This window comes from Poromitra crassiceps (assembly GCF_964638095.1).
Source record: "Poromitra crassiceps genome assembly, chromosome: 23".
Lineage (NCBI taxonomy): Eukaryota > Metazoa > Chordata > Actinopteri > Beryciformes > Melamphaidae > Poromitra > Poromitra crassiceps.
This window is the reverse complement of record NC_139639.1, coordinates 15,966,813-15,993,229: the sequence shown is the minus strand read 5'-3', so window position 1 is coordinate 15,993,229 and position 26,417 is coordinate 15,966,813. Positions and strand designations below refer to the sequence as shown.

General features: G+C 45.4%; 1 protein-coding gene across 1 annotated transcript in view; it reads right to left on the bottom strand.

Annotated features, from left to right (window-relative positions):
- Nucleotides 1–26,417, bottom strand: part of LOC310797239 (3',5'-cyclic-AMP phosphodiesterase 4B-like) — a gene marked incomplete at its 5' end in the record, with an annotated part of 56,410 nt that overhangs the window by 9,551 nt on the left and 20,442 nt on the right. Inside the window, 5 exons of the mRNA XM_083659595.1 lie at nt 9,229–9,341; nt 23,278–23,327; nt 24,275–24,345; nt 25,279–25,315; nt 25,394–25,585. Of these exons, the coding sequence (XP_083515721.1) occupies nt 9,229–9,341; nt 23,278–23,327; nt 24,275–24,345; nt 25,279–25,315; nt 25,394–25,585 (463 nt within the window). The remainder of the gene's footprint in view (nt 1–9,228; nt 9,342–23,277; nt 23,328–24,274; nt 24,346–25,278; nt 25,316–25,393; nt 25,586–26,417) is intronic.

Below are 26,417 nucleotides of genomic sequence, written 5' to 3'. Positions count from 1 at the left end.
CCGTGTCTGTCTGTCTGTCTACTATATATTTACAGTAAAACGCTGTGTACTTTTTTGTGCCTCACTGCAGCAAGCCTGTCTGCAGAGGGGAAGAGAGAGAGGCAGACACAGAGAGAGAGAGAGAGAGAGAGAGAGAGAGATAGAGATAGAAAGAGAGAGAGATCTGTAGCCCACCAGCGGACCACCAATTGCACGACAACCTGAACGCCATGGCAACAGAGTCACATGGCCCACTCGGTCGTTCTCACGGTGGTCCCCCCTCGAAACACACCGCACGCTCCCCACACACACATATACCGCAGAGATGCTGCAGATAGGCTAACACTACAGACACACGCACACGCACGCACACGCACACACACACACACACACACACACACACACACACACACACACACACACAAGTTTACCACACACTTCCTGAGTTACTGTGGGAGGTTCTGACCAACACTGCTGATATCATTTATCAAAATGGCCTTTCTTATCGAGAAACCCACAACCACAGCCTGACTTCATCAGTAATCCTTCATTTCACAGGTCCTGAATGACGTATGGACTATTTCTAAGTAGAAATTACACTATTATGCTGTAACAAGGTGAATCATTATAGATGATTAACAACATATTTGCGTTCATACATAATTGCATAATGCCGGACCTGTGAATTGAAGTGTGTCTATTTTCCATCATTCAAGAAAATAGACCTGTTTCACCATGAAAAATACATATGAACGCAAATATGTTGTTGTACGTGTATAATTATTTGACACGTTACTGCGTTAATAGTGTTTTCGTTGTTCGGAACCTGTAAAATATAGGGTTACCACTGTATCCTATTTCTAATACACAACACACTGGAATAATAGTGCAGACAAGCACTTTTCCCGACAATGTCAGTTTTTCTTTTCATCGTCTTGCTTCTCCGTGACATCCTGAAAGAGCAGAATTACCAACTGTAAAGCTAATTTAAGCCATTTTAATTTTCACAATATAGGGCCCCCTCTCTCCTTAGTGAAGTCTCTCTCTCTCTCTCTCTCTCTCTCTCTCTCTCTCTCTCTCTCTCTCTCTCTCTCTCTCTCTCTCTCTAGCACAGCTGTCTAATAGCTGTCAAGTAGACAGCAAAACTTTGACTTGACTGTGAAACTTGAACGCCACTCTCAAAGCTTTGGCTGCACTCGAAACCCCCACAAATGTAACTGCCAGAGACAGTCCATAAAAATCAAAGAGAGCTCGTAAAGAGAAAAGAGAGAGAGAGAGAAAAGAACTGAGCTTGGAATCGGGGGCCACTTTATTCCATTCAAAGGGAACTTGTAATTCATTCTTTAAAGCGCGCGGCGCGATGGCGTGGATTGTGTGACCTCTAGGAAATGAATCAGACATGAGGCCACACGTCTCTCTGTGTTTTCCCCCCCCGGGTCACAGGGTTCGGCTCAGACGCACGGCATCGTCTCCAGCATGATGACAGCTCCGTGAGTGTGCTCAGGAGGGTAAGATTACTCAACGCATGGCGTCAACCAACCCCATACATCCTGTTAGGTTAGTCAAGAGCGCTCGCGCTCACAACAAGCCCTTTTCTTAGCTAATCTACTCCACCATCATACAGCAGCAAAAAAAAACAACTTGTGGTTGTGCTTGTTGTTGTTCCTCGGAAAGGAAGGGCCGCGCGTCCCTCATTCGACAATTTGCATATTCAAAAGAGATGGTGATAGATAGTGTGTGTGGAGAGGGAGGTGCGTGCGTGCTGCTCTGTCTTTGTGCAGCATGGCTCCTCAATATGACATCCTGATGTCTTTAGGGGGGTGAACGAACGCCAGGAGAACACATCTTCTTAAAATGGACTCAAAAAGTGAAATGATTTTCTTTCTAGCCAAACATCTGCACAGTGCAAACTTTGTCTTACCTTCATCCTACAACGAACCAAGCCAATAAGAGGCACACATTTCCCCAATGCAATTCATGAAAAACACAAACTAAATATAACATTTGTTGATCAATGTACCTTCTTAGATCAATCGTTTTACCTGGGATCAAATCTATTCGATCAACTACAATCTCGATATGGCAGATTACACTACAGCACAAAACACAGTCTCGCTCCAAATCCAACTCACCAGTTTCCAACTTGTCGGCATCCCAAACTTTTTCTTACTCCTTTCAGAACAGCATAGTCCCATTGTCACTCAAGCAAAGCCCAAAACGGTGTCGGTAACGATTCTAAAAGTTCTTTCCCTTTAAAGCTCCGAGAGAGAAAAGCAGCCTGGTTTGGTTCAGCGTGTGTGAGACTGTGCCTGCCTGCCTCCTCTGTGTACTCTCTCGTCTGATGTGGTGTGTCAGGCAGGAAACGATGAAGCTGACTTGACTGAACACACAGTCTAATCTGACAGCGATGGCTCCGCCCTCCCTCGCAGGCCCCGAGACTGTGGCCCCGCCCACTTCCCTTTTGCTCCTTCGCTAATAGACTCCGGCGCTGAGGTCATTTTACTGGTAGACATCCAGCTGCCTAGCATGGCCCCGGGCAGCAAACAACAAACATACCTGAGTGCTCGGTAATGTCCCATATTACAACTTCAGCAAACAGTCATGCTGACGTGAATTCAAAAAAGATATGGATTTATTACTAAAGGACTAATCATTAAGCAATAAGCTCTTTTGACCTGACATAGACCCCATTTACACCTGGTTTAAAAATGCGACCTGTATCCAGATACAGGTCCCATTTAAAAAGCAGCCGAGCCAATGCTTACAGTGTCAACACGCCTAAGGACGTGTCACCATTTAGTCACACTAATACACATTTCCTAGACAGGATGTGCAGAAAAAAGTGTTTCAGCCAAAACAAGACTCTTATTTACCTTCCTCTTCATGCTCTATTTCCATGATAATTGGCACCTTTATAGATGTAAAACAAATTGTATTTACAAGTAGGCAGTGTATAATCACTATTGCAGCTGGTCTCATCTCGTCCCCTCACCACCGCCCCCTCCAGGCCAACGGAATCATCACCACGGCACTACTGTATAATTTAACGTGCATTACCCTCGCTGGAGCTCCTGACCCGCCGCTACATCTGTTTCAATCATTTTGTCATTTTTTCCCCCTCCGAAAAAGAGCGTCGGCGCTTCAAAGCCACGAGTGAAGTGACCACACGTGAGTTACAGTTTCCTACTGGCTCGCGCTCCTGCTCGGGGGCTCGCTCGCACGCTAACCCGCAGAGCGCCCGCTCCTGCTAACTGGATTCAGATGGCAGTGTTTGTCCAAGGCCGTCACCAGCGTCAGAATGGAAGTGTGGCGGGGGCTAATGATAGTGATGGGCCAGAGGGGGGCAGCGCCCCGCTCTGAGGTCACAGCGACCAGGCTGGCTGGCTGGGCCAGGCGGTTCGGCAGGGTGTGTGGTCCCATGGTCCGAACACCCCCCCCCCCCCCCGGAAACACCTGTGCCCTTGGAAAACGAAAGCGGAGACACCCCTCGGTCACACCGCCCGTTCTCTATTACATCCTCTCCACGCATGAGCGGTAATGGCCGTCATTAAATTTGGGGTTGTGAAGAGGAGCTTGTCAGGTAGCACGTCATGCTAACGATGCTGCTGCACACACAGCCTGGATGAGTGGTTCTCAACGTGCGGGCTGGGGACCACCAGGGGTCCTTCAGAGGGTTCCACAGTGTCCCTTTCACACAATTAGTGTTACACTGTGACAGTGTATCTCTGTACCTAGCGCACAGGTCATGTTTGAATTCTGGACAAAATCATATCCAACAAAAAAAAATATTCTCAGATTTGGGTCCGAGAGACAACACCTCGTCAATTGGGGGTTCGTGGCCATAATAGGGACTAAATTTGTGGTCCTCGGTTGAGTCAGTGAATCAGTGGCCTAATAGATGATTAACAGCGTGACTGGTGCAAGAACGGAAACAATGTATGACGCCAATTTTGCCAGGACTGTGACTGTGTACTTGTTGGGTCCTGACTGTGACTGTGTACTTGTTGGGTCCTGACTGTGACTGTGTACTTGTTGGGTCCCTGACTGTGACTGTGTACTTGTTGGGTCCTGAATGTGACTGTGTACTTGTTGGGTCACTTGTTGGGTCCCTGGCTGCACAATTGTGCAAGTTGCAACAATTGAACACGTTGGCAAATCTAAATTGTGACATCTGAACCTCTTGACCTCGCGCTTCTTCCTGAAAAACGCATAATGGGTTGATCATAAAAGGAATGGCTTGGGGCCATCATGTACTACGAGAAGGAATATGACTCACGGCTAAGTAACAATGTGCCATGTAGCCTGCCTGCTACATGTGCCTGCTACATGTGCCTGCTACAGTGACTGTGTTGTTGTTGTGTGCCTGCAGGGGCCTCAGGCTCATTGTCTTGAGAGTCCCAGTGACGCGCTTGACAGTAAAGACTAAACCTGGCCGCCTGGCTCAAGAGCTGCCCATTGTCGTCTGGTGACCAGGGAGCAGAGAAGCAGGAGAGAGAGGAGGAGGGGGGGGGGGGGGGGGTCACAGGAAATAAAGAGACAGGAAAGCGGTGTCACGGTCACAGTCACAGTCTGACTCCCCTCCTCCTCCTCCTCCTCCTCCTCCTCCTCCTCTCCTCCTCCAGACCGCAGCACCGCTGTATCGTGTGTGTGTAGACTACTGGAAGGAAGCGGACACAACGCCACCCTGGGAGTTTATATTCTGACGCCGCCATACTGTCTCCTCTGACTGCGTGGGGGTTGAGTAACACTGGATGTATATAGCGACAGGGGGATGAGGTCTGCACAAAATGACAAGCTCTTGTGAGCCAGCGAGGTTACACGTTTCTGTGCATCCACGAAAAGGGAAGTACCATAATCGGGGTTTCTAGTTGAGTAGCACTGCGGTGTATTCACTGACTTTCCAGTCAATCAATTCAGGAAGTGGATTTTCATAAAAATTAAATATTTTTTTGTGGGGTAAAATATTCCACTTATCCACTCTATAATGCCAATTGTTGAGAACGGATGCCCTATCATTTGGTAGAGTGGATTTCATTTTCAAAATACATTGTGAATTAGTAGACATAGGTGAATATATTAGTATTTATATATTAGTTTTTCATACATCTTTTAGAACTTTTAAATTGTTTAGAGAAAAGTGATTTTGAGTTTGAGTCAGTGGGCTGGCTGGTAGCTATTTCAGTGAAGCCAATGCGGAAGTAACTTAAACCTGCATTCTTTCGAATGGCCTGCAGAGGGCGACTCCACTGGCTGCAAAAAGAAGTCTGGTTACAATGGGAGTGAATGGGAAAATGGCACAATTTCTCACTTGATTTATGGCCCCAATAAACACTTCAAGTTTCAAGTCTTCTTCAATACAGCATGACGTTCATTTGATAGTTGTTTTTGTTTCTTTTCTTTTAACATCTACTACACATTTCTCTGATCAAAAGAAACAAAAAACTACCAAAAAACTATCATTTGAACTAAGAAGACATAATGAACCTGATTGATTTATGATGTTCATTTTGTAAATTATGGTCCCATTTAGAGTAGAATAGACGATAAAGCAGACTATGCTTTGGGGCATGATTGACAGGTCACCTGTCCAGTGATCGTGCAGATAGCAGGCAGCGCTGCAGCTCTTCTCGTCACATCTGGCTCCAGATAACCAAGATGGCGACGGTGAAAATAACAAACCTCAAGGCTTCAAAACGCAAGTCCAAAAACCAATGGGTGACATCACGGCAGCTATGTCCAAATATTTATCCGGCCTATGGTTTGAGAATGATGACAGGTTTTCACCAATATTATATTAAGAATTAATTGTTGAGCCCCAGACTGTAGTAGAGATATCACGGTGTAAAGGGTAACCTTTAAGCCAGACTGAACTTTCCTCTAATGACTCCTCTTCTTCACTGTTAATTTTAAACCAGGGCCAGGCCAAAGTGGTGTCTGCTAGTTAAACATGACCTTTCATAATGATGTCACTGGAAAAAAGTGGGATCCACGTCCAACTCAGCTCTACACTGCAGCAGTGCCACCATGCACACCACACACACACACACACACACACACACACACACACACACACACACACACACACACACACACACACACGCACACACACACACACACGCTAAATGGAGTGAAATGCATGCAGTGTGAATCATTCTGCACGATAGCACTGCTTTGGCCAACGTGCTCTGTTCTATCTGGTGAGCTCATTTGAACGTGGTAAGAAAGTTAAAAGAGAACACTGCCTTTCATGGAATAGAGGCAGTAGGCTAATGCTATTCTATATGCTAATGCTAATGCTATTCAAAGATAACCGGAACTTTGTGATCTATGCAAAATGAGGGTTACTCATACATTTTACAGGAGATCCATATCATGTTGGTGTCAGCTCACCACCACAGAGCGGCTGCTGCTTTGCAAGTGCGTCAATGTGGCAAGAAAGCTATTTACATTTTGCATACACCCTGCAGAGCACATCAACATACACCCTGCAGAGCACAGCAACATAACCCTCCAGAACACAGCAACATACACCCTGTAGAACACAGCAACATACACCCTGTAGAACACAGCAACATACACCCTGCAGAGCAGCAACATACACCCTGCAGAGCACATCAACATACACCCTGCAGAGCACAGCAACATAACCCTGCAGAACACAGCAACATACACCCTGTAGAACACAGCAACATACACCCTGTAGAACACAGCAACATACACCCTGCAGAGCAGCAACATACACCCTGCAGAACACAGCAACATACACCCTGCAGAACACAGCAACATACACCCTGCAGAACACAGCAACATACACCCTGCAGAGCACAGCAACATACACCCTGCAGAGCACAGCAACATACACCCTGCAGAACACAGCAACATACACCCTGTAGAACACAGCAACATACACCCTGCAGAGCACAGCAACATACACCCTGCAGAACACAGCAACATACACCCTGCACAACACAGCAACATACACCCTGCACAACACAGCAACATATACCCTGCACAACACAGCAACATACACCCTGCAGAGCACAGCAACATACACCCTACAGAACACAGCAACATACACCCTGCAGAACACAGCAACATACACCCTGCAGAGCAGCAACATACACCCTGCAGAACACAGCAACATACACCCTGCAGAGCATCAACATACACCCTGCAGAACACAGCAACATACACCCTGCAGAGCATCAACATACACCCTGCAGAACACAGCAACATACACCCTGCAGAGCACAGCAACATACACCCTGCAGAACACAGCAACATACACCCTGCAGAGCATCAACATACACCCTGCAGAACACAGCAACATACACCCTGCAGAGCACAGCAACATACACCCTGCAGAACACAGCAACATACACCCTGCAGAGCAGCAACATACACCCTGCAGAGCACAGCAACATACACCCTGCAGAGCACAGCAACATACACCCTGCAGAACACAGCAACATACACCCTGCAGAGCAGCAACATACACCCTGCAGAGCAGCAACATACACCCTGCAGAACACAGCAACATACACCCTGCAGAACACAGCAACATACACCCTGCAGAGCAGCAACATACACCGTGCAGAACACAGCAACATACACCCTGCAGAGCACAGCAACATACACCCTGCAGAGCACAGCAACATACACCCTGCAGAGCACAGCAACATACACCCTGCAGAGCACAGCAACATACACCCTGCAGAACACAGCAACATACACCCTGCAGAGCACAGCAACATACACCCTGTAGAACACAGTGAAGTGTCTGGTATCATATGAAACTAAATTGACCTAAGGCATCCATTGGTGAGGTGGCTAAATAATTATTTATTTATTTTTGTTTATTTATTAATAATACATTTTGGCAAGGGAATTTTGGCGAGGGGAAAAATATTTTCAAAGGGGTTCCTTGACCTCTCACCTTAAGATATCTATTTCTCTCTCTCTCTCTCTCTCTCTCTCTCTCTCTCTCTCTCTCTCTCTCTCTGTCTCTCTCTCTCTCTCCTGCTGTTAAAAGTAGTGACATTTTGCTGCACTGTTCAATGTACAAATTACATTTGAAGTTAATTCTACTTAAATATTAAATGTTCCTATGGTATATCATAGAAAAAAGTTTGGGAACCACTGCAATAAGTCATCATCAGATGTCCAGTCCAGTCTCAATGTGTTTGTGGTCTGCTGCCGTCTACACCTACTGTGACAATTAGTATCCACCCAACAAACATAATGTTTTCTAGCTACTATCATCAATCAAAATGAGACTTGAGATTCAATTTGTGATAGTCATTAATTAAGTGAGGGGTCTTTGATGTCAGACTCCAGTAATTGTGGGTTGAGACATGACATTGTACAGTGGTGGTGTGATGTGGTGGCTCCTGGGTGGTCTTACCGTCATCTGGACGTTAGTGAGTAGAGCATGGCATGGACACAGCTAATGCTAACAGTGTGACTGGCACTGGAAGGCACTATGAATACAGGCATCCATCATTATAAAGCACATATCACTGCTGTCGTGTGAAAACCTCCTACCTCCAAGTTTTGATCTGTTTCATATTTTCACTACACAATGGGCGGATTTCATGCTTCTCTGTGGGTTGAGACAATTCTCTGATCTCTTAGGCTGATGGAAGCCATTCAAAACCCCACTGCATAAACTCAAACATTCATGGCGGTCAAGCTGGAGACAAGCCAGGTTTTTTTTTTTTTTTTTTTTTTTTACCTTTTGGAGATTCAAGGTTTTCATCAATTATGCAGGATATTATCCTATTCCTTGTCCTGCACAAACATAACTGTTTTCTTCTTTTATTTGTTTTATAGCACGTACTCCTGTATTATAGATCATATATGAATATTACAGGGACAAAGGATACTATTTTGAACTATTCTGCTGCATGTGCATTGTTGCTTTAACACTTTATTATTAGCTGAGACAGAGGTTGTTTGCAATCACACTCTAGTTGAGAATGATGGTACTTATATAATGGTATCTTGCATATCAAGCAGCCCAAATGGACATCCACCACCCCACACTACCACCTACGCCCCCCCCCCCCACCCACCCCCCAACACACACACACACACACACACACACACACACACACACACTCCACCAAGTTGCTCATGCAAACAGTGGATAGACTACTGTCATTTTTTCACAAACAAAACCCACAGATGACCATTTTGTTTGTCTATACAGTATATAGAGAGTACAGTATATAGCGTAAACGCTCATACCTTGTTGGAGGCCATGTCGCTGACGGAGCGGTAGGTCTGGATGGTCTCCAGCTGGTCCAGACACCAGTCCAGCTCCTCCATGGTCTCCATAGCCAGCTTCTGGTAGGACTCATCTGCCAACAGACACATGGACACGTACTCAGGGCCCAGAGGATCCATATCCACGGCCGAGCCCCCGGGCACCATGTGCGGGGGTCCCAGGGTCACAGAGGGCTGGGCCGCGGGACGTCCCGAGGAGGACGAGGAGGAAGAGGAGGGGGTGTGCACACACAGCTCCTTCATCCTGTTCCGCTCCAGCACTTCAGAAAGTTCAGCCGAGTGAGTCGTCCCCTCTGACAGAGCGAGGCTAGAGTTAGTGCTGGCCGTCTCTCTCTCTCTCTCTCTCTCTCTCCGTTGTCAACTCAATAGCCCTTCTTTGCCTCACTCTCGTGCGCGCTGCATGCCCCCTCCCATTCTGTCTCAATCCCCCACCCTCTCTCTCTCTTCCCTCGTTCACTCCCGCTCGATTGCCCCAGCTCTGCCGTGCGAACTAGGCGGTCTGCTGCCTCCTGCTGTTGACGTGCCAGTGACCCCCCCCCCCCCCCCTCCCATTCAAACACAAACACACTTTTCACATGAGGTCTTCATCCCTAAGCAGCAAACAAGCAGCAGGGCAACAGAAGATCCTGAAATATGGAGCAGGTTGCTGCACCGCGAGGATCTCTGATATAACAGGACTACGGGGGCAAGAAGAACTGAGGGAGAGAGAAGGAGGTCTGAGAAAGAGAAAAAGAGAGTGAGAGAAAAATCAGCGTTTTAGTGCTTGACACACTTTTCATAATGTGGCGAAGACAACTGCTGCAGCCTCCCAAACATGGAGCGCTCTGATGTTCTCCAGTAACGGCTTCCTTTTGGAAACGTGCTGACCACTTCAAGGCCCGAGCTGCTGCAAACGGCAACTCGGCCTGCAACCGCCACGCCAGACGCCACGGACTGGCTCTCTCCTCTCTGAACCTCTCCTCTCTGAACCTCTCCTCTCTGAACCTCTCCTCTCTGAACCTCTCCGAGGGAGGGAAAAAAATGATATCAAACACCAAAACTCTGTGTTTGCACAAGCAACACGAGAGGCAAACTTTGACTCCCTGAATTGGGGGGAGTCCAGACCCGGGTTCTGACTGCGTGCCAAAGAAACCAAAGCGCTTCCTCTTTGGCCCTGAACTCGCACAAAACACGGAGCGGAATACATGAACGATGGCGTGACTGCCCGGAGACAATCGGAGCGGTCATTCGGCGAAACGACCGTGTTGCCCGGGAGTTATGACCCTCGCGTGTTGAAGGCACGCGAGGCTCTAGAGAAGCAGTGTGGTGATTCATAAGGTCTAGAGAAGCAGTATGCTGATTTATGAGGGATTTGAGATGATAAAACCAGGAGGAAGCAAAATGACAGATACAGCCCCGGTACTGTTTGCAGACGTAAAGCAGGGAGACTATATGTTGACTCAACTAATTTTTGCCAGGAGGGCGCTAACACCAAACGCATCTGGACCTCCCCACCTTCCTTTTTTTCTTCTCTGTGGAAAACACTGATCTCTACTTCATAGGGCTTCACACATGGAAGAGATTGAGCCCACATGCTTTAGCACAACAGGACAGCCAGCGTGCTGCTCCCCAATTTACGTCAATATAGCGGATCAAAAGCACTTCAAAGCGCAGTGACGGCATACAGCCTCTGAACCACTGGCGTTGAACAAAGAACTCCAATGGAATCGCATGCCATGAAATGGCATGCGGGTGCACTGTGGCAGTTGAGTTAGCTTCAGGCTAATGAAAGGTATCGGCGCAACGTGAGGACAGCGACCCTCCTAAATCACGAAGAGAGAGACATTTCGTGAGCGTATAGATTTAACTGCGTCGTTGGAAACGTCACGCCATATGTCTATAGAACAGCGCCGTTTCAGAACCCAGAGTGTCGCGGGCCTCGTGTCCTACTGGGTCTTCATGTCAAAAGAGCACAATTAACAGAATTCCCTTAAACTTGAGTGCCGGGTCGGGAGAGTTTGGCTGCGATAGATCATCGGCCCGCTAAGCCCCCCTTAACCCCACATTATGCACAGGAAGCGCTGGCATCCCATCCATGTTAAAGTCAGTGACACGGAGCAGCGAGTGCGACATCAAAGTGGCGCGCTCACAAGGCGGCGGCCTGTTGAAAAGCAGGCACACAGCAGCGTGCGGCTGCCCTGAGCCATAGGGGGAGAGGAGCCCGTGCCAAGAAGGTGCGACCACATCCTGCCCCCGTTCCCTCCCGACGAGGAAATATGGAGACGTTAGGACCTTTTCACATCAAACACTCGCCCGCCTGGATGACTGGGATTCAGTTCATTTGGAAGCGGGTGCTGATTTCCTATACAGAAAGAGTGTAGAATTTGACGGCAGGGTCAGACCCAGACGAACTCTCTGAGCCGAACATCTAGTTTGCAATACAAGGCTTGTGTTGGCTTCAGCCTCGTAAAACACAGAGGGGCCTAAAAAGCATTTAATTGCGGCCAAACTATCTTCATCTTCATTAAACATTTTACTTATCCACTGTTTAATGCTGGACATGATCATAAATAAATACAAAACATTAAAGGAACAAGAACACTGTGGAATACCTGATTAAAAAATGTCATGCTTTTCTGAAACACACAGCATGTAGTATGTATCATGTCTGTGCCCAACAGGTTAGGCTTGCTTATTTTATTTTATTCTGTATTTATTTATTTTCTGATTTCCTCCCCATTTTCTCCCCAATTGTACTTTGGCCAATTTCCCCTCCTGCTGCCCTGGTCGCTGCTCCACCCTCTGCCGATCTGGGGAGAGCCGAGACTAGCACCATATGCCTCCTCCGACACATGTACAGTTGCCAGCCGCTTCTTTTCACCTGACAGCGGGGAGCTTCACCGGCAGGATGTAGCACGTGGGAGGATCACGCTATTCCCAACAGTTCCCTTCTGCCCCGAACAGGCGCCCCGACCGACCAGAGGAGGCGCTAGTGCAGCGACCAGGACACATACCCCCAATCCGGCTTCCCACCCGCAGACACCAGCCAATCGTGCCTGTATGGAGGCCCGACCAAGCCAGAGGTAACTCGGGGGTGCGAACCTGCGACCCTCGTGTTGGTAGGCAGGGAATCTACCGCTACACTACCCGGATGCCCTAGTTAGGCTCATTTATACATATATTTATTTCTTGTACATGTTCCCATGTAAACTGATCTGCTATCTCTGACATCTTATGCTATGTTTTTGTTATGTTATGTCTATGTTATGTCATGCTGTCAGTTATGTCTTGTCATGTCTGCCACGATTGTTATTTGCTGCTCGCCTGTCAGCTTTTTAGGCTGTTGGGTCGGCTGTGAAACTGAATTGCCCTTCTGGGAAAAATCAAGTTGTCTGAATCTGAATCTGAACATGGTCATTGAGACAAAATAGCTTGTTGCCAGTAAGTATTAAAGCAGGTCAGGGCTGTGTGCCTGACAGAATAAACACACCTATCTGTTGGGTAACTTGTGTTTCCTAAAAATGACAATGTGTGACTGACTCATGTTACGGTCAATGTGTGAGCTGAAGCGGTGAACAATGGAGAGATATGCGCACACACACACACACACACACACACACACACACACACACACACACACACACACACACACACACACACACGCACACACACACACACACACACACACACACACACACAGCAGGATTAGATGGCACTGTTGAATCCATCGTCACCTCTAGTTGATGATCAACCATGCGACGTTACAGAGGCGCCAATCAAAAGGTGGTGTGACGCACTTTCACATAAGTCTGAAAAACCTGCTCCAACACCGAAGCGTGATGTACTTTTCCAGACTAGGCCTGGTTTTTTTCAGCAGAGGTCGATTTTTTTTTCCGGGTTCCTCCAGTGAGACTCCTAAATGCTTTGGCCATATGCTGGAGGCTGCGGAGAGGACAACAGACCTCAGTGTGCAGACGGACCCAGTCTGCGTCTCCCCCCCTTCCCTCTCTCTCTCTCTCGCTCTCCCTTTTCCTCCATCTCTCCACGTCTTACAGGGCCACAAACCAGCCTCTGTGAGAGCCATCAACTGCACTAACGAGCGGGGCTGGGCTCTGCAACCCGCCCCAACTGCACTAACGAGCGGGGCTCGGCAACCCGCCCCCCCCCCTCCTCTGTGAGAGCCATCAATGCACTAACGAGCCGGGCTGGGCTGGGCAAACCGGCCCCCCCTCCTCTGTGAGAGCCATCAACTGCACTAACGAGCGGGGCTGGGCTCGGCAAACCGGCCCCCCTCCAAAACCCCCGTCCCGCTCACATCCACCTCACACTGCCCCTTTCTGTGCTCTCTCTCCTTCCCCGCCAAAAGCCGGTTTCCCTCTCGCCGTCTGGCTGCAGCACTGGGCAGCCCCATCTATGATACTGTACTACACACTTGGAGAGATACAGCATGGCTTTGTTTCAGCAGCTCACACGGCCCCGAACAACGGCGGATGTTTGCACAAAGGGCCCGCGTTAAGATCGCCGTGCGTGCGTGTGATATTTGATTTTTCACGCGCGCGGGTGACTGATGTGTGACTGATGTGTGACTAATGTGGCTCATGTCATGTTTTTATCAATATTAATTTTGACTTGCAGGAAATAAAGGAGTCAATGACAACAGAGGGTCAATGAGACAAGGTTTGACTCAGCGATGCCGGTTGGAGTGTACTGTAAACATTTCCGCAGTATCGGCACGTACACACACGTACACACACACACACACACACAAATGCATAGCTCGCTTCTCGACCTCACCTCAAGGGGAGAGCGATTGCTGCGAGCAATGTACACACGCTTACATTGACACGTGCACGTACTTGGCGGGGTTTGTCTTTGCACTACACGTGAGGCTGAGGGCTTCAGAGAGGAGCACAATGAATCAACACTGTCTCATTCCCCCATGTGTGTCAACTCCCTCACCCCTCCAGACAGACAAAAAAGAGAGAGAGATATATACTGAATATATATATACTGTAGAGAGAGAGAGAGACAGACAGACAGACAGACAGACAGAGGTTTGTCAGATCAGACTGACACAAGCAGAGATTCTCTACAGGTTAAAAGTGAACTCAGGGTTATTCGGTTTAGACGGGAAAACTCAATAAACTGGAAATAGGTTGGATTTCATCAGTGATTGGCCTGCAGCCAATTTCCTCCTGCTTTCTCCTCGACTACAGCAAACTTGCATCAGCTTACATCATTTGCATCACGTGTGTTTCTGTAAATTCATATATCAGCTTCCTCACTTTCACACTTTATTTACATGCACATTTTCTGAATGGTTCCGCTATTTCTTCCTGTGTACATATGAGATAGAGAAAATGTAAGTTGCTGTGTGCTCTCACTATAAGATGTTTGAACGACAACATACTGTATGTATAGTGATCATTTTATTTTAATGTTTACTTTAATGTTTTAATGTATGTCTACTGTCTATGTATACTTAGATTCATACATATACATAGCCAATAAGTTTATATATATACCGGTACTGATTGTTAAGCATTAGTTAAGTATCAGTAAATAATTAATTCATCATTTATAAAGCATTGTTCATACATTACTAAGCATTAGTAATTCATAAACAGTTATAAATGTTTTATTCCTGATTAATAAACTAATCTATAATTATTTAATGATTGTATTGAATCTCATTTATAATCTATAATGTATTTAATGATTGTATTTAATCTCATTTATAAATGCTTTGTCGTAAGGCATAGATGGTCCTCACTTTGTTCTTTGACCACCAAAATCTAATTAGTTCATCCTTGAGTCTTATGGAAAGGATCTTCTTACCACCAGTGTCCCAGAGGGCTCTGTCTTGGGCCCCTTGCTTTTCCTTCTCTATATCAGATCTCTCGCTCATGTCATCTCATCTCATGGCTTTTCCTATCACTGCTACGCCGATGACACTCAGATTTACCTTTCCTTCCCCCCCTCAGACACCCAAATCGAGGCACGCATCTCTGCATGCCTCAAAGACATTGGTGACTGGATGTCTGCCCACCACCTTAAACTCAATCTTGGTAAGACAGAGCTACTCTTCCTCCCTGGCAAAGACTGCCCTGGCCTCTAGCAGACCTCTCCATCTCCATTGACAATACCACTGTACTTCCCTCCCAAACAGCTAAGAACCTTGGGGTGATCATTGACAACCAACTGTCTTGCTCGGCCTACATTGCTGCGACAGCACGCTCCTGTAGGTTCTCCCTGTACAACATCCGCAAAATCCACCCGTTTCTCACCAGGGAAGCGACACAACTCCCGGTCCAGTCACTTATCATCTCCGGCCTGGACTACTGCAACATGCTTCTGGCCGGCCTTCCTGCAGCTGACATCCGTCTGCTTCAGCTCATTAAGAACCCTGCAGCCCATCTGGTTTTCAATCAACCCAAATTCTCTCATGTCACTCCCCTCTTCCGTGACCTTCACTGGCTTCCCATCTTGGCACGCATTCAATTCAAAACACTGGTTCTGGCCTACAGGGCAGTACACCAGTCAGCTCCCCTGTACTTACAATCTCTCATCGTTCCCTCCGCTCCTCCACCAGTGCAGGACGCCTCACCCCTCCTCTGCTACGGGGGCTCAAAAGTCGCTCATCCCGTTCGCGACTTTTCTCGTCCCTGGCACCTCAATGGTGGAACGAGTTTCCACCTTCGGTCAGGACGACCGAATCACTGCTGATCTTTCGGAAAAGACTAAAGACACACCTTTTCAGGCTCCATCTGGGCCCTTCTTGAAATTAACTTCTTTCCCTCTCTCTCTCATAAAAAAAAAAAAAAACTTTACCACTAGTCCTTCAGAAGTTGTAGTTGTCATAGACTGTGTTGCATAGTTGATTGCTCTATTGCTGACAAAAATGTGTTATTGTAAGTCGCTTTGGATAAAAGCATCTGCCAAATGACGTAATGTAATGTAAATGTAATGAGTCCAAGTCGACGTTTGAGCCAAATTGGAATGAATTATGTAAAGGCGTTCCTGAGATATTGCGTTAAAGAGCTTGGAAATGGGGTTTGTGAGGTCACAGTGACCTTTAACTTTGACCTTCAACAACCAAAATCTAATCAGTTCATCATTGAGTCCAAGTGGAGGTTTGAGGCAAATTTGATGAAATTCCGTCAAGGCGTTCCTGAGATATCGCGTTAACGAGCATGAAATGAGCGGTCGTGAGGTCACAGTGACCTTGAACTTTGACCACCAAAATCTAATCAGTTCATCCTTGAGTCCAAGTGGACATTTGAGGCAAATTCGAAGAAATTCCATGAAGGCGCTCCAGAGATATCACGTTAACGAGCTTGAAAATGGTGTTCGAGAGGTCAGTGACCTTGACCTTTGACCTTTCATCACCAAAATCGAATCAGTTCAACCTTGAATCCAAGTCGATGCTTGAGGCAAATTTGATGAAATTCCGTCAAAGCGTTCCTCAGATATCGCATTAACGAACATCGGACGGACGTACGGACGAACAACCCGAATCCATAATGCCTCCGGCCTGGCTATTGCCGGCATAAAAATATCTGCAATATCGGCCAACATATCGGTAGAACGATATATTGATCGGTCTCTAATTACTACCACTACTATTACTACTTTTAGAGCTTATTTTTGGCCCGTGTGTGGAGAACACACAGGGCCTTACATTCCCGTTTGTCGGGAATGACTTTGCTCGCCTATTTACTGGCCTATTTGGCCGCTGGTCCTGCACCTCTCTGCAGTCCAGTAGGTGGCGGTAATGCACCTCGAAGCTGGTCTTAGGGCTGGTGACTGTGCCCGTTTTACTCGCATATGCGACTAAAAATAGAACAGTGCGAATTGTAAAATGCCTTTTGGGGCATGTGTGCGAGTACAGAATTCGACCTTCAATATATATGTATTTTTTTTCAGAGCCTTAAAAATCAAAATCAGAACGGCATTAAAGTTGAGAGCCTGTGTCCCAGTTCACTTGAAGGCAACACAGCATTGCCTTGAACCAATGGTGATTGGTGAAAAAAAGCATGTGATATCTCGTCAGCGGAAAAACAAGCAGCTTGCAGCTTCCTCCCAGTGCTCCACAGAAAAAATGTCCAACCGTCCTCATACGTCCAATGTGTGGGAGCATTTCACGCACAATAATGTGAAGTGCAAAATCTGCTAAATAAGCTGAACTCGCTTATCATGGCAGAACGAGTATGATGCACGAGCATCTCAAAAGGAAGCACGTTGTGGCGAATGCAGATGAAGGCTAATTAGCTTGTTAGCTCACAGGCAACCGCAACGTTAAGTTTGAGCTGCTAACGTTAGCTATTGGCTAACGATATTAACGTTAAAAGCCTGCTGTAACGTTGTCATCATAGCAACGTTAAGCTCATGTGTTGCTGACGGGAATACTGGAAACCTCATTTTACTCCGCAGTTTGTACTCTACTTACGACATTTAAAAATGTGTTTGATGCCTGAAAAGACTGAAACAATTTATTTTTGTTGATATTTTGGTTGCAAACATAGTGAATAGTTTTTGGTTCCATTTCCATTCCACGTAGTAGTGCCCTAATTTTATTTTGCATTATTCATTCAATGGATAGTACATATTTCATTGCACTATATGTTTTCAATTTCAATGTGTACTATTTTGCAGTTTTGCAATTTGCACTATATTACATTTATTACATGTACATTGATGCCAGAAATAAATATTCTGCTACATGCTCTAAACCACACATGGGCAAAATACGCGCCACCTGTGTGGCCCGCGATGGAATTGCAACAATTTTTTTTTTTTTTTTTTTACACAGTGCACCTGAACGCAACATGCAAGATACCCGCTGAATAAGTGTCCAAATGTTCATGTCATTCTGGCCAATACTCCACTTCTGTTATAACATTTCAGTCTGGAATATGGAATATCTTTCAATAATCTTTATGACTAAAAGGCTACATTGAAGTAGAAATTTAAATAATTAACTCATTGGTTTTGGATTTATTTAGCTTCAAGAGTGCATTTTTGTTCGTGTGACCCTCAACACAGGCTTTGATCATGCCGGGCCACTTACTGATACTTATGCTTAAATTAACCCACTCATATTCTGATTTATTTCAAGAAAAATATTTCGGCTAGTGGAAATTCTAATTGGCTGGTAACTTTAAAATCTAGCAGCCATATTGGCAGGTGGTCAAAAAAGTTAATTTCAAGCCCTGAGAGCAGGTGGTGACATAGGAGTGAGTGAGAAAAGGATCAAATATTGGTGGTTAAGACTGAATAATGACACCACAACTGTTAATTTAAAATGAGTTATTCCTCTAAACCTGGCTTCAAATGCACCAGACATTTTCCGAATATGGGCAAAAAGCGGAACAGTCTGTTACACTAGCAAATCCTCTCCCTCTTCCCACTCAAATTAGCAGCACACGGGCCTATGCCAGGTTTCGACCTGGCCTTGTTATATTCCATTTATGTGCTTATATTCGGTTTTCTTTTTTCACTGCTCAATCCCACAACCGCTGCTGCAACCAACCAATTTCCCCGCGGAGATCGAGGCTTCCTCTTATCTTATAAAAACATTTCATCATTTCATCATTATATAAGAAAAACGTCTCATTGTCTCAGAGAAGATATGATGTTACAGGTGTTGCATACAAGTACGCAAGCAAACTCTGGGTCGTCTTGTGTGGTGTGGTGCACGTGCAGGTCCCAACCCCGAAACCACACTATCACTCTTTGTATTTTCTCTGGGCAAACAGCCTTCACTGCTGATTGTGTTTCAACATAGTTTACAAGTACGCCGTAATCTATTCACCTATCAAAACAACAGACTTCCACTGTAACACACACGCGCACACACACACACCGCAGAGGCCTGTTTGACAGTCCCTTCACAATGCACCATGGAGCTGGTGCTGGCACGGGCTGGCTTGAGGGATGGGCTGCAGCGAGCTTTATGGCCGTGCTGACGTCAATGACATAATTCAAATACTTAACCAGGCTGCACGCTTCCAGGCCCCAGGATCCTCTGCTCTGGCGCCGGGGAAAACCAGGCACAGACCCCCTGCATGATGGAGCAGAGTCGCTACACGGGGACGGGCCTGGAGCGGACTGCCAAACTGCATCAGTCCACTCGAGTGTGTACTGTACCTCTTGTGCGTACAAACACATGCATGTGCACAAGAGGTACACACACTTGCACGTACACACATACGCACATTATTGCGAAGAAGAAAGATGAGAAACCTGTGCAAACAGAATGCCGCCCTTACTTAGAAGTGATTACGCATCTGCATTGACCACAAAACTGCAGATTGATAACCACATGCGGTGCCGCATCATTATGCTGTCAGAAGAACCCGTTTCAGATTACCGTCTCCTTACCGTCTTTCATGACATGTTTACAAAATGAGACAAAAGATGGATGAGCAATGCTTATTGAGTGGGGCCCACACCCTGGGCATTTTACGCACAAAGTCACGTGTCTGCGGAGTTTCAGGGCAAAGAATGTGTGTGTGTGTGTGTGTGTGTGTGTGTGTCTCAGAATGTAGTTGTTTGCCTCAGTAAATTCATTTTGCGAAGTCACATGGGTCGAGCTGCACCAAAATCGTGGGAACAGGCTTTGTGAGCAGCACAAACAAAGCCGTGAATGTAAAGGAGACATGTGCCTGCTGCATTTGCATTAGACAAACATGCATAAGCATTAATAAGATCCTAATGGGGATCAAGGAATATGAGGTGATTTCATGCCTGACTTGGTGGTTGACTAAGATCCTAATGGGGATCAAGTAATATGAGGTGATTTCATGCCTGACTTGGTGGTTGACTAAGATCCTAATGGGGATCAAGTAATATGAGGTGATTTCATGCCTGACTTGGTGGTTGACTAAGATCCTAATGGGGATCAAGGAATATGAGGTGATTTCATGCCTGACTTGGTGGTTGACTAAGATCCTAATGGGGATCAAGTAATATGAGGTGATTTCATGCCTGACTTGGTGCTTGACTACTGCAAACACAGAGGCCAGGCAGAGATCAGCAGTTAAACTTTGCCATCCCCTCTAAAAGAACATAACAAGTGGCACATCCCGTAGTTGCTCAAACGGACCACACACCCCGGAGCACTTAGCATCCTTGATGCTACTCAGCTAACGAGCGAGAACTGCTCCCTGACGGTCACAATGACGTCAGAAGAACGGCAGCGTTTTCCCTCAAAAGTACAATTTGTCAAGCATAACGAGTGAAAAGCCTATAATATAAATCAGTCAGGCGAGAGCGAGCCTTTTGTTGCCTGGCGCGATGGGGCCGAGACGTGTGTAACTGTAAACTCACATGTGCAAAAGAATCCCCTCACGTTACTAAAGAAACACGGCTAATGAGCGCAAACAGCCCCGCAATGACGCAACTGCAACTAATCTGATTTCGGCAGAATCCCCCCCATGGCCACTTTCACCCCCGATGACTGTGGTTCACATTCCTGCTCCATGTTTACTTAATGCGATTTCATCTTTTTTTTTAATGTTTTTTCCATATCTGTTCTGATTAAAGGTTCACAAACGCTGACGTCTCTCGCCGACCTTTACGTGCGTTTCACCTCCCTGTGACAACAATCTCTCGCCATCTTTGTCTCTGACTGTTACCATCTCCTCTCTCTCTCTAACCTCACTCCCTCCTCTCTGAGAAACGTGCCCTGTGTGTGTGTGTGTGTGTGTGTGTGTGTGTGTATATATGTGTGTGTGTGTTGTTTCTGACATTTCTTAACCTCTCTCTACAAAGTTATTCACAGTCTCATAGAAGCGTTAAAGCAGCCCTTCTACGTGGAGCCGTCGCCCGGAAAGACGCAGGTATCCTTTCCACTACAACGCCGCTCATTAACAGTGGGAATATTGCCTCATCCAGAAAGACACAGATGCAAAACAGGAAAAATCTGTTCTCCTTTTCCGGCCAATGAAATGTTATTGAGTTGACGAGCACAAGACAGAGAGCAGCGTATAGGGAGGATATGAGGGCATCTTTCTGTGACATTGTTCATTGTTCAAACCTCCTTTATGTAATATTATGTGAACAATCACCATTATATAGCGGCAGGTGTACGTTTCATGTATGATGAGGAAACTAGTGAAAAAAAAACAATAATAATAATGCTACATGTTACTTATTCCTTCTAACTACTTTCTACATGGTGCTAGTCTATGAAAATATCTTAGCTGTCATTGATCGTGTTGCATAGTTGTTTTCTGTACTGTTGACAAATTGTGATATTGTAAGTCGCTTTGGACAAAAGCGTCTGCTAAATGACGTAATGTAATGTAATGTAATGTAATGTAATGTAATGTAATGTAGTGTTTAAAAAAATCTGCTGTATTGGATATTGTATTAAATAAATAAATAAATAAATAAACATACAAATAAATATTCTAAAAACTTTCAAACGCATAATTATCAGAGCTGTATGTTTCTCACTACATTTTCCCAGGTGGCGAATTGCCGAGGTGTGGAGGAGGAAGGACAATAAGAGGCTCACAGTCGTCTTGTATTTTTTCCTGCCGGGAGACGCTCCCAAACAGCCCATCTGTGCTGATAGGAAGTGGAGAGCACCCGTATGTGACGTCAATTGGCCCCGGAGGAACCAGTGGAGCAGGAACCAATACCCCCTTCCCGCCCCACACACACACACACACACACACACACACACACACACACACACACACAACACCACACCTCCCTCCTCCTTCTTGCCCCTATCCGTCGCTGTTTCACATCTACCCAATCTGCATCTGGACCGTCAAAGATCGCTGGTCTCTGTTTCACTCTCTTTTTCTCACACTCGTTCTCTCTTCCCCTCAGGTAAACTACACAAGCCAAGCCTGCGGGGAATGTTCTGTTGTTGTCCCCTAAGGGACAATAGAGTTTATCTCATCTCATCATCATCATCATACTGTAGTTGACTTGTCAGAGTTGACCTGAACTGATAACCATGAAGATTACAGCTTGTATTTTCAGGCCTGACAGGTTCAATGATCCAATTTTTTGTGCTCGCCGTGTAAACATCGATTACAGTGTCTTCATGTACATTTCGAGAGGGGATAACAGCTCTAGTCAAAGCTCTAGCAGCATTTGCATAATAGTGAAATATGTTTAATACTTATGCTGCAAGTGCTCTGTGTTGGCAGAGGTATACTCCAAGTATCTAGTGGCCTGAATACTGAGACATTGTGTGCCACTTGTATGCAATTTCCATTAGATCTCGTTCAAATTATGAATGGTGAATTAATGCATTTTGTAAATCCTGAGAAATACTACTCACAGCTACAGGCTAGTAAAATGTCCAGCTCTGGCACAGATTTATGGCAGGATTGAGACTCAGCTGTCTGTGATCAAAATTCTTGACTTATTTATATAAAGGAATGGTTTTAGAGCTACAGTAGAGGCTTCCAACACATTTTTACAAATTTGATTGACAATTACATTTAAATTAATCATTTTTTGTGTGTATTTTCATCACTTGGTGCAACATTTCCACGTCCAATAATTCTCAATGTCTCTAGGTTTGGATGTGTTTTTCGGAGTAACTGACTTGAAAGGCCCGGAACAAGATGCAACTCCAAATTGGAGACCCAACGTCTTACGTCAGCACACTCACACAGCGACGGAGGGTCTGAATCACAAGTCAGAATTTACGGGTTTTGCCGTAGGAATTACTACGGTAAAATCTGATTGGCTAGGCTGTTACGGAAGTCCGGCTCTCTGCGTGCATTGGTACATGCGTGCATGCATTGTTAAAAATACATTTTGTTTTGGTCTCAGCGGGCGGTTCTTAACCACTTGTTAAGAGTTGCGCCACAGACGTACTGCGAGACTAGAGGATATGCAACTAGCACATTTTTTTTTTTCTTAATAAATCTATGTATAGCATTTCCACCCACCAGCAGCAAAACTTGACATTTGACTATCTGGAAACAGAGAAATGAACAAACGTCACAAACTACCCAAATGAATGTGTGAGTAGATTGATGTTCTTGCAGAACTCACCTGACAGACAAACCTTGGTGACAGGAGGCTGATTCGCAGCAGGCGACCTCCTGCAACCAGACAGAAACAACCAGACAGAAACAAGTCAGAGAAAAAAAGAGGAAAATCTGCCTGTGTACAAAACCCTTTGATATGTTCATGTAACTGTTACATTGTAACACATGGCTGCATTCTTCTCAGTGTGATCTGGGCTCTGCGGCAGTTGTTTTCATAGCACAAACATGAAACAGATGCCTCTTCAGTCTCTCTCAACTCTCAGAAGGTCACACATGGGCAGACTGTCGACCATGTGACCGTGTCATGTATACGGCTCATAGTGACCTCTGTCTGAGGTCACATTGACTACATGTCTTCACTGCTGGCAGGCTCCATGTGACTATTCTGACCCAGGTCGGCGATCACAGAGAGCTTTAAATGTGATTCTGCCAGTCAAGTCAGGCACACTTCAAACACATGTCCATGTCCAATTGCTACGTCAATTTTAGGATTGCAACACTTGAGGATTGCAACATTGTAGATGCAACCAGGTCCTGCAAAGCAAGAACAGCACTCCTGGGGAGAGGTGAGGGTGAAGTCTGTACCCACTTTAGTCTGAATTTGCCAACTAGCGCCGCCGCTTTGAGAAACATCTATGACGCACTGGCGCCCCCAAGTGTTGACATCTAAAATGGAAGAATCTCATTTATCCACAATGAACTAGAATCAGTGACATATTCTTTTCCTAATTTGCATTACCATTTTAGATGTATGTAATATTTTGATTTGATTTGAGATTGATCCCAAGTTCAATTGAAGCCTTCCCACACCGAGTTGAAAATCAAGTCGTGGTAAAAGATTGGGGAAACAAAGCTTTCTTTGAGCACCCTAATAATTAAAATGTGCCCAGTATGGAAACGTTGATGCTTAATTAGCTGAAGACATTCTGCAGCATGCATTCACAAGAGGAGAAAACACTTCTGCAAGACAGAAGGAAGAGAAAAACAATGAAAGGACTTACTTATTGGATGTACATTGTACATTCGTCAAGGTGGTGAAGTTGTTCCTGACACTGCGAAGACTTGCCAGAACCTAAAAGGATAAGAATTCTGCTGTGAGCAACATAAATACATAAAGTTGTTTGAAGTTACATAGCCATCAGAACCATCAGTTATCTGACTATCATAGTAAGGGGTGTTCAATTATTCCTTCGAATGAATAGTCTTTATTGGAATGTTAGGAAGTTTATAGGAACGTTTAACCCATTGATACCTGATGCAGCATTTGTGTGTATATCCCTCATTTGTGTGTGTATCCCTTTAAGACCGTGAACTAGGGATGGGCATCGAATTTCGAATTTTCGAATAATCGTTGTTATTATCAAGGTCGACTTTTATTATTGAAATTCGAAATTCGAATTTTTTTTTTTTTTTTTTTTTGAGTGAAATGTTGCATTGTCTCCCCTGATTCTAAGTATAGTCAAATCGCTTGGTTTGAGCAAGTAAAACAATTTTTATAAGCATTTTAAGCAAGGTTTATGCAAAAATGAATGGCGGATGAAATCCCATGAAGAGGGAGAGGGGGTGACTTTGGCACCCCTTTGGCACTCAGACCTGAGCCTACTAAATATTTAATGAACCACTCATGATTGTCAAAACTGTTTTTTATTTTCGAAAATGTCAATGTCATGTAACATGTTCTTTACTTCAGTGGTGCAATGCTTGTTTGAGCTAAAAATCCACAGCAGAAGCTTTTTATATTAATTAATAAAGCCGTAGACTTAGAATCAGGGGAGACAATGCAACATTTCACTCACCAAAAAAAAAGAAAAAAAAAAAAAAAAAATTACATTTTTATTTTTATTTTCGAATTTCGAATTAAATTCGAATTTGGCCAGCGAATTTCGAATAGTGTTTTTGCTAGAAATGCCCATCCCTACCGCGAACCGTCTTAAAGGGATACACACACAAATGCTGCATCAGGTATCAATGGGTTAAGGGTGGGAATGATGCAATCAACTCTTACCTGGGCATATGGAGTCACAATCAAGTCCTCTGCATGCCTGGAGGGAGAAAAGCTATTTAGCTCATGGTGAATACATCACAAAGGTCCATGTGAACGATTGATGCAAACGACTCACAGTTCACCGACGATGGAAGAGTTTCGAGACATGGACTTGGGCGAGAGCTCGTAGTCGCTGTCGGAGCGGTAGAGGAAGGACTCTCTGCGCTGGCCATGGCTCGCCAGGTTGGGATGCAGAACCAAACCCGAACCCGGGGACGCCTGGTCCGAGGGGCTGCAGCACAACGACGGGCCATTCTCTACCTCAAAACTAAGATGACGAGAGAGAGAGAGAGAGAGAGAAAGGGGGAAGTGTGGATTATTGTCCATTACATTTCCATTCATTCTGTGTGACATGTGGCATAGATTCTAGTATTCTAGCAGTTGTAGTTGTAAACGTATGAAACCTCACGTGTGCGAGCAGAAATGCTCAGAGCAAAGTGTCTGTATACAACAGTACATAATGCATACATGTACAATCCATCCACCCAGACTGCTGCTGCTGGAGGAGGCCACAGTGAAGCCTTCATAGAAATACAAACGGAGATAATCTGTTAGTCACCATAGTGTGTGTGGAGGAGAGGGCACATGTGGATCAGAGATGTGAGGTCAGATGGATCAGGGTTTTATAGGGGAAAGGTCAGAGTATCATTGGCCTGCGGAGACAACAGCTGCCACAAAGCATGAATGAAAAAATAATACTCCAAGTCCTGTTTTTAGGTTAGATATGATGCACAGAGAGGTTGATAATTATGCACAGAGAGGTTGACAGACGTGCAGTGTGTGTGTGTGTGTGTGTGTGTGTGAGTAAATGAGGGTGCATGTGTTCCACATACTAAAATATTACGATCCAATTTTTTTTGTGTTTAATGTAAATTATTGTGGCATTTTAGTTTCCTATTGCAGCAATAACGAGTCCACAACAACATCCCACAGCTGTGTTGCCTAAAACAACCAATGGCCGAACACTCTCTCTCTCATCAGTGAGTGGACAGTGTATCTTTTAATGTCTCTCTCTCATCAGCGAGTCGACAGTGTATCTTTTAATGTCTCTCTCTCATCAGCGAGTCAACAGTGTATCTTTTAATGTCTCTCTCTCATCA